General features: G+C 35.6%; 1 protein-coding gene across 2 annotated transcripts; it reads right to left on the bottom strand.

The window, feature by feature from the left end:
- Nucleotides 1–546: 546 nt before the first annotated feature.
- LOC111023025 (putative clathrin assembly protein At1g25240) lies at nucleotides 547–3,522 on the bottom strand. Of its 2 annotated transcripts, XM_022300367.2 has the most exons (3): nucleotides 2,811–3,522; nucleotides 1,288–1,886; nucleotides 547–804 (listed from the first exon to the last, which is right to left on the bottom strand). In XM_022300367.2, exons 1-2 carry the CDS (start codon nucleotides 3,381–3,383, stop codon nucleotides 1,314–1,316), a joined length of 1,146 nt encoding a protein of 381 aa, XP_022156059.2. In that variant the 5' UTR covers nucleotides 3,384–3,522; the 3' UTR covers nucleotides 547–804; nucleotides 1,288–1,313. The 2 variants fall into 2 exon arrangements, with proteins under 2 accessions (XP_022156059.2, XP_022156058.2); XM_022300366.2 differs by lacking the exon at nucleotides 547–804 and having other exon boundaries at nucleotides 1,172–1,886.
- Between the last annotated feature and the right edge of the window lie 9,181 nt (nucleotides 3,523–12,703).

The following is a 12,703-nucleotide window of genomic DNA, read 5'->3' as shown; positions in this document are numbered from 1 at the left end:
GAATAAGTTTGCTTCATTGTTTCCCATATATCATCTTTGGAATTCTCAAGAAACATATATGTATCACAAATTGGCTAGCTGGAGTCATTGAATTCCAAAACCAAGACATGATCATTAAATTTTCTTCATTGGAACACATCAAACTTCAAATCTGTTGGTTTGGGTCCTATCCCAAAGAATGTGGTTGAACTTAAAAATGTTCGAACAAGTTGACACCATTTTAGATGAAAATTTTCCATCAAACTTATAACTAGGATAAATGTTCTACGGATCTCTTGTGGAAACTTTATTAGTTTCTTCCATAATAGGTTGATTAGGAGCAAAATACACTAACTCATAAGGAATACCCACACACAAGGTGTGGAAAAGGGAATAGAGAAAGGGAATTTGGACTAAAAATATTGAGCATAACTGGACCAAACCGAATAGAACAAAACCGATTCGGTCCGAGAATAAACAGAATCAAACCGAACCCAAACTACATAAACAAGATGTGAGCTGGACCGAACTGAAACTCTAGAACCAAATCTGAATCAGACAAACAGATCATGTCTCCTACATCTCACCTTTTAAACCTAGAAGAAATAAAGAAGCCAAAAAAGAATCTTACGAGCGACAATGGAATCTGACAATGGAACAAACGGCACACTCCACAACGACAACAAGAATCCAAAAAAATCTGAATAACAAGCCACAGTCTGGCACAAACGACATGAAGAAGAACCCGAACTCGAACAGCACCGCAAACAGAGAAGTCGACGGTAGCGGCAATATCAATAGAGCAGTCAGCAATCTTAACGGCATCTAAACAACAGCAGAGAAAATCCATGAACACACAACACGCAAACGAGAATGAAGATATATCGTACTCGAGAAATCGAGATCCGAAGTAGCAAGAAATTGATTGACAATAAAGGACAATCTAAAAAGTCCTAAAAGGCTCTCATACCATGTCAGTGGATAAAAAAAATAATTCTTACATACATTTAAAGGAGGGATACATGGTACACTGAATAGCAATTACAGCGAGAATCAAAAAGGAAAAGAAACCTTATAAAACTTTGCCTACTAGAACAACCAAACCCAACCCTTACGTATAAGCAAACAGAGAAATAAAATAAAATTAACTGTATAATATAAGTTAACAAAAAAAAAGAATGAAGAATTAGTGTACATGAATTTGAGAGAGAATATAAATAACTCACTTACTCCTTTTTTTTTTTGTTAATTACAAAAATGAGAAAGAAAAAGAGAAAAAAGAGAAGAAGTAATTATCTGTGTAAATACCTGATATATATATATTTTCAAGAGGCCTAGAAAGTGATCAAGTCAGGTAAATCTAGTTTATAGTTTGGCTTAGAATTAGAACAAGCTGTAAAAGGGACTTGAAAAGTAGTAGCAGTAGTTGATGAATAATCTCCATCAAATATCTCCCATTTGTCTGTAATCACAGTCTTCAAAACCCTTTTATAGCCATTTCTAATCTCTCCTCCATTCTCTCTCTCTCTCATCACAATATTAATATCATTACTGTTGTTGTTATTCCCAATCTTCTCCTCTTTAACTTCACAACTTTTCCTCTTCCCATTCACACTTCCATTGATGATCTGCTCAAGCTCTTTAATGTCTGCCTCTCGGATCTTCTCCAGTTTTGGACACTCAGGTGCCTTCAAGACTCCCATTGCTTTGCATAGGGCAAAATATTCTGACAAATCTTGAACTTGAGCTGCTGCTTTTTGAACGATTTGAAGCGCCATGGACGCTTCGGTTTTCGGTGAGGACGAGTTAATCTGCAGCAGAACTTGAGCGATCCCATTGCAGATCCTGCTGTAAACGTCGCAAACTTCGACGACGAGATTGCTCATGGCCTCCAAAACTAAACCCGCCTAGAAAGTGTGTCAATAGAAAGGTTAGATTTTTCATAATTTACTGGAATGGTAGTTTAATATGGTATCAGAATTAGGACGTGAAATAAAAGTTTAAGAGTTAAATTATGATTTTGATCCTTGTAGTTTTAAAAGTTTCAATTTAGTCCATAGGTTTCACCTTAGTTTCTTTTTATACTGTCCAAATGGAAACGTGTCAAAGTTGGTTTATTTTCCATTTACAAACAATGAGCTGATTGTTTTAATTATTTTGGTTGAATTTGTTTGTTGATTGTGTTATATTTTAATATATAGTATGAAACAGAGAAAAATAAGTGAGTTTTCAAGTTGACAAAAACTAGTTTAATATTTAGGGATGATTGATAAGATTTAAACATAATTAGAAGTTTAGTTCCTAAACTGGTTGTGTCCTGTTAGGTCCCTTAGCGTTAATAAGTTCTTGAATTTATAAAATGTCTAACAGTTATGTGAAACTAATTCCAATTTCGTGTCCAACGAGCAGTAAAATTCACATGTCCAAAATCCAATTACATAAAAAAAATTGAAACTTCGTTCCATTAGACAGAAGATCCAATTTTGTAAGTAAGAATTTCAAAAAGTGGTAAATACGTAATGAGAACCATTAGAAACTAAATTAAAAGTTGAATAACGTAATAGGACATTATTTTAGTCTATACTAGATAGGTGACAGAAAATTTAGATATGTATTAAATACTTTTTAAAATTAGTCTATTTGACACCTTCAAAATATTTAATTACGAACTTAAAACTAAAGGGAACATATTAGACAAAAAAAAAAAATTGATCTAACATATAATTCAGGCACTTATTAGACACGTTTAAAGTCCATAAATACCTTAGATACGGATCATGCAAGTTCAAAGATTAAAATTTTGAAACGAATTCTCGCAATCGAAGACAAACCTTGATGTTTTGATCCAAAGGACGAACTTGAAGCAAGACATCGAGCATGGACTGGGAGGTCTGAAGCTTAAGGAGCTGCTCCAACAACAAGGGCGGGGTGCGGCCGCGGTTCTTGGCCTCGCGAGAAAGAAAGGCCGACTTCTGGTCCAAATACGCGTAGTAGCTCCGAACAAAGGCGTCGTAGCCTCGAGCCTGAGCGGAGCTGGAATAGGCGTCTTTGAACCCCGAGAGGTCAAAAGGCAGGCGTCCGATCCGCTGGACGGCCGGGATCTGGCAGCAGAGGACGCCATGAATAAGCATGAGGCCCTTGAGCGCCACCACCCAGCAGCGGGTCTTGTCCATGCGGGAGGACAGCCCCCAAGCCAGCGGCTTCAGGTAAATGGGCGAGGTCCGGATCCACTCGAACACGCGCCGGGCGTTCCGGTAGTCGATCCGGGACGCGTCGTGGCTCGTGGCTCGGATGATCGCGGCCTCCAGGTCCGGGTGCCGGTACGGGGTGCGGCGGGACAGGCTGGCCAGCCATATGCTATTTTTGTCTTTGATAGCTCCGGCAGCCTTCCGCCACAGCTTCATTCCTCTGCCCACGCCCACCCTATGTAACCCCTTTTTTCTTCCCTTTCTTCTTATTTTTGTTTTGTTGCGTTTTTGCTTTCTTTTGTTATGGGGTTTGACAGATGAGAAGAGATCTTTCAAGGAATTTGCCTGTTTTAGGATTTCTATGTTTAGAAATTCATCAATTATTATTGTGTTTGGTTGACTTTTGTTTCGTGTTTTTCTTTTGCTTTTCTGGTGTGAAATATTCAACGCCACAATTATTGATCTGTCATTTTGCTTGCAACTTGGAAGGGACCACACGCTTTCTACGATTCACCCATTTCCAAAGTCTTGAGTTTTACTTTGTGAATGATGTCCCATTTTAGTTATTATATTCTATACAAATTTTGTCATTGTGGGTTATTTTCTATGGTTTTAAATTGGTTCTTATTTTGATTTCGTCTTTTATGTTTTCAACTTTTTTTTCCTTTAATTTAGTCTCTCTAAGTTTCAATTTACAAGCTATCGTCTCTATTATTTTCTATATTCGGTGTATATATTTTTTGTGGTACAAAGATAGTGTTTTCAATTTGGCTAACTTGGGTAATTGGTTGTATAAATACAATTTAGGGTTGAGTAAATTAAAAATTAAAAGGAAATAAGTGAATTTTTCTAGTGGAAAAATACAATTTAAAGATGACAGGTGATGTTAAATCCAAATTGAAAATTTTAAAATTATAGGGATCAAACTGAAACAATGACTTGAGAGCAAAAATTACCATTCAAAAGAACGGATGTGAGAGCTTTTACTAGAGTAAAGTGGTTGTGATTTTACCTCCTAAAACCTTCTCTCTTATCTCCCCTAAACCTTCTCTCTTATCTCCCCTGAGTCCGTGTGAGCTTTAATAGACAACTTCTCAGGAGTAATCATGAGTTAAATCCTAACACTAAAATAATTTATGGCTTTTCCGACGTTACTTTTGTCGACGCTCGAAAAGTCGTCACGATAAGCGATTTTGCCGACGAATGTTTCTCGTTAGCAGGGATCACTCCCAATGTTTTAAAACGTTGGGAAAAATTAAAATTTTTGTAGTGTAATTTGAAAAAAAAAATGTGTGTATTCAATTATCCAACATGTTGATGCATTAATTTTGCTTATCAAAATTATCAAATTTGCACCAATCTTCTAGAATAAAAAGAATTCGACGAAACTTGCAAAATAGAAAGATTGCAAACTGATGTGGTGCAAATTGAGATTTTATGTGAAGCGTAGCAAGGAATAACATTTTGTAGCGTACCTTGATTATGAATATTTTCCCTCTATTCATAGAGGGAAAAGCCTAAAGTTAATATGATATATCTTCTCCTAAATAGAAGGTCAAACGTCCTTAGGTCATCGAGATATCTTCGCCTTTTGAATTCCTTAGATGAGATAACGTAAGATCAGATATCCTCTTCTCGTTAGGATATCCTTTTCTTTTCATATGGTTGAAGTTTATAGACCATCTTATCTAAATTGGTTGGACTTTGGCTTCTATGGATCGAATTGGAGATCAAGAGCCAAACTAGGCCGACGAGCTGCTTGGCCTTGACCTAGCACTAAGTCGCCAAGGCACTTGAGGCATGGTCTTGGTCGACTCGAGACTAGCAGCAAGCTGGTTCTTGGCTGGTCAACTTTGTGGTCAGCTCAGCCATGGCTTGGCCGAGTTAGCCATCCGGTCTATTGGTTAGCTTCGTTCTTTGGTTCTTAGGTTAGATCCACTTCTTAGATCTCAGCCTCCAAGTTCTCGAGTGCTCACTTGATGTTCGGGTTTGGTTTGTCGAGTTTTAACCTTGCTTTACTTTACCCATAACACAAGACTTCAACCAGCAGTCAAGAAAATCACTTAGCTAGTCTTTTCTAATATGGAAGGTGTCACATTTACACTTTCTATAAACCTATCTTAAGATAAGAATTCTCCGAATTCCTTTATTTAGTCATGTTTTTAAAACATTATGCAATTAAATTAAGTTACGTCTCTTAAATAGATTCTTAGTATGTATCATATATAATTAGTTTAGATTCCATCCAATAAGTAACTATCATGCTTATCTATGCGATAAAATAATTATCACCTGCTAGAGAAATGACACTAACAACAATAATGATCTCATTCTTCATCTAATTACATGATTTGCTATCAAGGACCTTGGACTCCTCAACAACTTCTTAGGCTTGGAAGTACACCACACAGGCCACTCGTGAAATCTATAAGGTACTTTTAATTTTAACATTGTATTTGCAAAGGCAGTTCCCTCCACCTATCGCAAAGCAAATATGCCAAAGATATCATTGAACAGACTAACATGACAAATTCATCTTATCTGATCATGCCAATGGCTGTGACTCCCTCACAATTATAAGAGACCAAATAAAATGATCTGTGGCACCTCAACAATCTCATCGTACATGTCAGCACAATTGATATATACAAAGCATCAGATCAGTAAAATATTATGCCGTTCAATATACAAGACAACAAAATATCTGGAATCCTCTCAATTTTAGGAAAGTAGTTGGTGTAAATTGTCAATCTTTGCCCAACTTTCTCCCCTCCTATCTCTCATTTTATTATTGTTTTCTCCTTCCTTATTTTAGCCACGACAGTAGCTTCAAACCCCTTTTGTATAAGTTGAGTTTATCTCTACTCTTATAAAAATCAATTTTTCAAGTGAGAATTACTTTGTGATTTATCTATTAAGGTTGGTTTGTTCATGGTATCAGAGCTTGTTGTGCTAACAAAATAAACCACCTCATCAGACCTCAAATTTATTCTAATGGTAAATACAGAAAACGCACTTACCATTCAATCCTTTCACCAATGCACCAGCTTGTGATCTCAATTAAGCTAAATGTTGGAAATCATCTATTATGGAAATCTCAAGTATTGCCTTTGATCAAGAGTATGGAAATTGACCATCATCTCACTAAAGAAGAAGGGCTAGAAAAGGAGATATATGACAATGATGGGAGCTCAGAGATCAACCTTACACACAATGTCTAGACAACAAACGATGGACTCCTCACCTCTTGGTTGTTGGGGATTATATCCGAAACATGTTTTGAACATGATTGAAGGGACTGAGACATCCTACCAGGTTTGAACATCTTTAGAAGAACGATTACTTACACTGACTAAAGAAAGTGAGATTCATGTAAGGAAGCTCTTTTAACATTAAAAAATGAATCCCAAACTCTTGATGAATATTTGAAAAAGTTCAAACATTTGTGTGATATGATCTCACTATGATTTTTCATCTTGCTAGAGATTTTTTTTTTTTTTTTTGGCTCTTAAGACACATGACCAAATGCTCTCTATTGAAATTGAAGAAGATAAATTGTCCCTTATCAATCATAACCAAGCTTACTATAGTCAAAGAGGAAGGAACATAAGTCGTGGTGGGTATTTTTCTTCTAGAGGGAGAGGATTTCCTCAAACAAAACCACAAGGAGCAAATCAGAACACTCACAAAGGACAACAACTTACTGAAACACAAGCCTCATTCTCTCTTAAATCTATAAGTCATGTAATTTGTCAAATCTGTGGAAAAGCAAACCACATAGCTTTTGATTGTTGGAATAGGTTCGATCACTCTTATCAATCTGAAGATATATCGAAGGCTCTAGCTACTATGACCCTTATGGAAGAAGTAGACTCCATCATTTATGCAGATTTTGGCGCTGCAGCACACATCACCAACAATACTGGTAAGATGAGTCACCTAAAAACTTATCATGGAGAAGATAAAGTCTTTGTAGGAAATGGAGAAGGTCTAAAAATCACCCACATAGGAAAAAGTTCTACTAATTATGAAAATAAACAATTGATGTTGAATGATGTGTTAGTTGTTCCTGAAATTAAAAATAAACTCTTATCTATTAGTAAGCTTACCTCGGATAACAATTGTTCTATTGAATTCTTTGCTGATAAGTTTATTGTAAAGAATCCACAGGGACAGACCATGGCCAAAGGAATTAGAAGAAATGACCTTTATGCTTTAAAAGAACAAGAAGATGCTGCCAGCAAGACTATTACTACTTTCTTTGTCTCAAATTCTGCTATTACTTCAAATTTTGCTTTAGTTATTTCTAACAAACATTCCTCATCTATTTGGCACAAACGTTTGGGTCATCTACATGAGAGATCTTTAAACTTTCTGCATGAAAAATGTCTTACGGATGCCTCTAGTTGGAAAAAGCTTGAATCTATATGTACAAGTTGTCAAATGGCAAAAAGTTGCAAACTCCCTTTTATTTCCAACTTGAATTTAAGTATGTATCCTTTAGAGAAGATCCACTGTGATTTAAGGACCTGCTCCTATTAATTCTTGTCAAACTATATACACATGGATATACCCTTTGAAAAGAAAAACAAACTTTTTCCAATGCTTTCTAAGGTTTCAAAAAGAAGTAGAAAATCAACTTGATAGGAAGAACAAAATTTTTTAAAGTGATGGAGGTGGAGAATTCACTTCCAGTGACTTTAAGGCTCACTTAGTGCAACATAGAATCCATCATCAACTCTCATGTCCTCACATACCTCCACAAAATGGCGTGGTTGAACGAAAGCATAGGTATAGTAGAAACTGGATTGACTCTCCTTTTTCAGTCTAATGTTCCTATCAAATATTGGGTTGATGCTTTTTGTACTACCGTGTTCTTGATTAACCGCATGTCCTCAAGCACCTTAAAAATGAATTCACCATTTTGCCAACTTTTCAAAAAGGAACCAAATTATAACAATCTTAAAGTGTTAGTGTTTTCCCTATTTACGTAACTATTGTCCTAATAAATTTGCAAAAGGAACGTATCCATGTGTTTTTATTGACTATAGTCTCATTCATAAAGGATATAGGTGTCTTGATCCTCAAAATCATAGAGTCTATATTTCAAGACATGTGATCTTTGATGGAGTATTTCCCTGTGAAAAGCACACGCACAAATGAAGATTTAATCTCTACTCTTGAAGTGGCTGAATATGTAGGAATGGAAGAATGGGTTGACAATCATGCCTCAAACTCTCCCACAAAACCAACTACAAGTAAGGAAAGACAGTTAAACATTATTGCTAGCTGTCCAAATCCAAATGACAGATTTCTTTTTGAGGAAGAATTGCCTACTATTGATGATGAAGCAATTGCATCTCAAATAGCTACAAACATTGCACCTTTGCCAACCATATTAGTTGTGCAAACACACATAAAACCAAATCTCATATATAGCAACATAGATTGTACTAACTTCACTCACGAACAAGCCATAAATACAATACCTACCAAGGATGAGGCTGCAATACAGGAGAATTCTAATCCCTCAATGTTTTCTGATTTAGTTGTATTAGTGATCAAATTTACATTGACTTATCTCTCTCTCCTACAGGTACTTCTAATTCAATTCCAATCCAATCTCATCAAAACATACACCATATGATCACCAGAAGCAAAATGATCACTTCACATCAACCTCAATCCTTTCTTGCCATAACTCCTATAAGTGAGCTAAAAACCTATAGATCAGCCTTAAAGATCCCTCATTGGTACAATGCCATGAAAGAAGAAATGGATGCTCTCCATAAGAACCACACATGGGACCTTGTCCCTTGTCTTCCCAATATCATATCATAGGTTCCAAATGGGTCTTCAAAACCAAGGTCAAACAGGACAGCTCAATAGACAAAAGCCCACCTAGTAGCTCAAGGTTACTCTCAAATAGAGGGAATTGACTACGCTAAGACCTTTAGCCCAATTGTTAAGCCCTCTACAATTCGATTAATCCTGAGTATTTCTGTTACATCAGACTGGTCCCTACGTCAATTAGACGTTAAAAATGTTTTTCTTCATGGAATTCTCAAGGACCAAGTCTATATGGCACAACCCCAGGTTTTCAAAACTCTTATTTTCCCAACCATGTGTGTAAACTAAACAAGTCTCTCTACGGTCTAAAACATGCCCCTCGAGCTTGGTTTGAGAGACTCTCTATCAATCTTATGAAACTTGGCTTTACATGTGGTCACTCTGATTCATCCCTTATTATCTTTAAACAAAATCATATCACAATTATTATGCTCATTTATGTCGACGACGTTATACTTATTGGAAATGAGACTATCGAAATTTAAAAACTCATCACTACTCTTGAGCATGAATTTGCTTTAAAAGACCTTGATCCCCTTCATTACTTCCTTGGAATTGAGGTACTTCAAACTTCACATTTATTTTTGGGGTTTTTGGGTTGAGTAGCCATTTCCATAGGCTCACTTTGATATATGTCTCCACCCTCAAAATTTATGTTTTCTAACCAGTACTTACTGACATCATTTTTGTGTGAAATTATGTATTTGCCATTTTTTTTCTTGTTTCTCTCTTTATTTCCTACATGCAACTGGTTTTTCTTTCTCTCCTTTCTTCATTCTCTTCCATCTGAGTTTCTCTCTCTTTTTTGTGTGAAATTATGTATTTGCCATTTTTTTTTCTTGTTTCTCTCTTTATTTCCCACATGCAACTGGTTTTTCTTTCTCTCCCTTCTTCATTCTCTTCCATCTGAGTTTCTCTCTCTTTCACCCATCCTCCAAATTTTTATCTCTGCAATTCTTCTTCCTCTCTCCCTGATTTTTTTTTTCACAATCAGATTTCTCTCTCAATGTATTACCATTTGACATCTCCTCTTTTGGATTTTTTTTTCCTGGATTCTCTCTTTTTCCTCTGTTTTTTCTACACCCATCCTCATTCTATTTTTGCGTGCACTCCTCTCTTTTTCTTCCATTTTTTCTACACCCTAATTTAGAAATGCGTACACAAAATAGCATATCCATTTGATTTTTGTTTCCAAGAATCATAAACGCATATACATAAGTTTTAAAAGCTTATTTGAAGACGAGCGCGGAGAAAATATAAGTTTTAAGAGCAAATCTGAAGACGAGCACGGAGAAAGCATCGGTCTCGTTCTCGTTCTTGGTTTCGCTCTCACTCTCGGTCTCGATCTTGCTATTGGTCTCCCTCTCGCTCTCGATCTCACTCTCGCTCTTGATCTCGCTCTCACCATAGGACAATCATGGATATCAGTTTAAAAAAAAAGAAGAAAAAGAAGGGGCAGCTGAAGAAGATGAGGAGAGAAAGAGATATAAAATTTAGCAGTTTTTTTATGAATAAATAAGAGAGAAAGTAAGTTTTTAGTTTTTTCGGCAAGTAAATAAGAGAGAGAATGTGAGTTTTTGGTTTTGTTTTGTGAGTAAATAAGAGAGAGAAAGAAAAAAAAGAAGATGAGGTGGTGGCTGAACAAGATGAGGAGAGAAAGAGATATAAAATTTATGGTTTTTTAGAAAGAGAAAGTGGTTTTCTAGTTTTTTAGTGAGTAAATAAGAGAGGCCCACCTCTCCCTCTAAGAATAGTTTTTCCCTTTTTGTTTTTTTGGTCTTTAAGAACCATATGCTGACCATTTTGTTTTAATTAATAACAAAAAATTTTGATTATTATTATTTTTAGATAAAGACATTTTATTTAATAAAATTTGAAACTATTCACTTTATACATTTGTATAGGGGTAGAATTCATAAAAATTAATTGAATTAACTAATGATTTATAAGATTTATCCTTTCATAAATAAGTTTTGAAAAATTATTCATTTGACTAAATTAATCATGTGGAGTATTTAATAAATAAAAACCAAGTTAGAATAGTTTAAATGATTTATTTAGTATCTTTAAAAAAAATGTTTTATTTAGTTCAGGCTGGAAATATTTAATAATAATAAACAATTTTGGAATAGTTTTTCCTTGTTTCGGTATAAACACTCCCTCCCTAAAGATAATGTTTTTTTTTTTGTTTTTTATTCAGCCCTCTATCTTCCCCTTGTACCAGACCCATCTCAAAGCCTTTTCTCTCTCTTCTTTGTTTAGAATACACAATAAATACATATATGAAAAAACTCAAAACCTTCTTTCCTCACTTCTTTACTCGTTAAAAAAACTCAAAACTCACTTTTTCCCTCTTCTTTAATCACTAAAAATACCCTAAAATTTATATCTCTTTCTCTCCACATCTTCCTCAACCGCCCATTCTTCTTTTTTTTTTCTTTTCTGCCATCTATGATTGTCCTCTAGTGGGATCAAGACCGAAAACAAGAGCGAGATCGAGAGCGAGACCGCAACTTTCTCGACGCTCGTCTTCAGATCTACTCTTACAACTTCTATTTCCTATACGCTTGTCTTCAAATCTACTCTTAAAACTTATGTATACGCATTTATGATTTTTTGAGACAAAACCAAATGGATCTACTATTGTGTGTACGCGTTTCTAATTTTATTGGGAAACAAAAAATCGAATCAAAAAATCAAATGGGGAATGGCCGTAGAAAATAAGGTAAAAAAAGAGAGGGAGAGAGAGGAGTGCAATTCAGAACAAAACAAAAAAAAATCCAAAATCCGGTGAAAAGGAAAATGGGGATGATGTGTAGAAAAAAACGAAAGAAAGAGAGAGGGAGAGAGTGCACGAATTGTAAAATACTGAGAGAGAAATCTCATCAAAACAAAAAAAAAAATCGGGGGAGAGGAAGTAAAATTGCAGAAACAGAGAAAAAAAATTAGAAGGGGAGAAAGAGGAAGACTTAGAAGAGAATGAAGAAGAGAGAGAAAGGGAAAAAAAATTTGTACAATAAGAAACAAAGAAAGAAATAAGGAAAAAAAATAATTAAGGGCAAATACATAATTTCACACAAAAGTGATGTAAGCAAATGATTAGAAAACATAAATTTTGGAGATGGGATATATAACAAAGTGGCCCTGTGAAGAGGGCTATCCAAACTCAAAAACCTGCTATTTTTGTGCCAAAGCAAATATGCAAAGGACAACCTTGTTAAGAACCATATGCTAGATGCCCCCCAAATTGGAACTCCAATGGCGGTTACCTCTTCTGATCCAGATCTTTCTCATGCTGTTAATCGAGCTTGTCAAAAGCTCCAGGCTCCAACTAAGGGAGACTTGAGAGCTGTCAACTGAATACTTCGATACATTAAAGGCACTATAGACTATGGTTTTCAAATCTTGAAAAATAGCACCTTTTATCTCTATGTTTTTTGTGATTCAGATTGGGTTGGATGCACTACAACGAGACACAGCAATATTGACTTCTGCGTCTTTCTTGGGTCAAATTGTATCTCATGGTCTTCGAAGAAACAGACAACTATGGCCAAGTAGAATGCAGAAGTTGAGTATCGTGCTATGGCAAGTGTTACTACTGAACTTACATGGATCACCTTCTTGTTCCGTGGCCTTGCCATGCCACTTTACTACACTCCCCAACTCTTTTGCGAAATCTTAGTTCT

This window comes from Momordica charantia (assembly GCF_013281855.1).
Source record: "Momordica charantia cultivar OHB3-1 chromosome 9 unlocalized genomic scaffold, Mcharantia_2.0 BLBB01000009.1, whole genome shotgun sequence".
In the NCBI taxonomy this organism is placed as follows: Eukaryota; Viridiplantae; Streptophyta; class Magnoliopsida; order Cucurbitales; family Cucurbitaceae; genus Momordica; species Momordica charantia.
The sequence above is the reverse complement of the archived record's forward strand: the minus strand, read 5'-3'. Positions and strand labels throughout refer to the sequence as shown.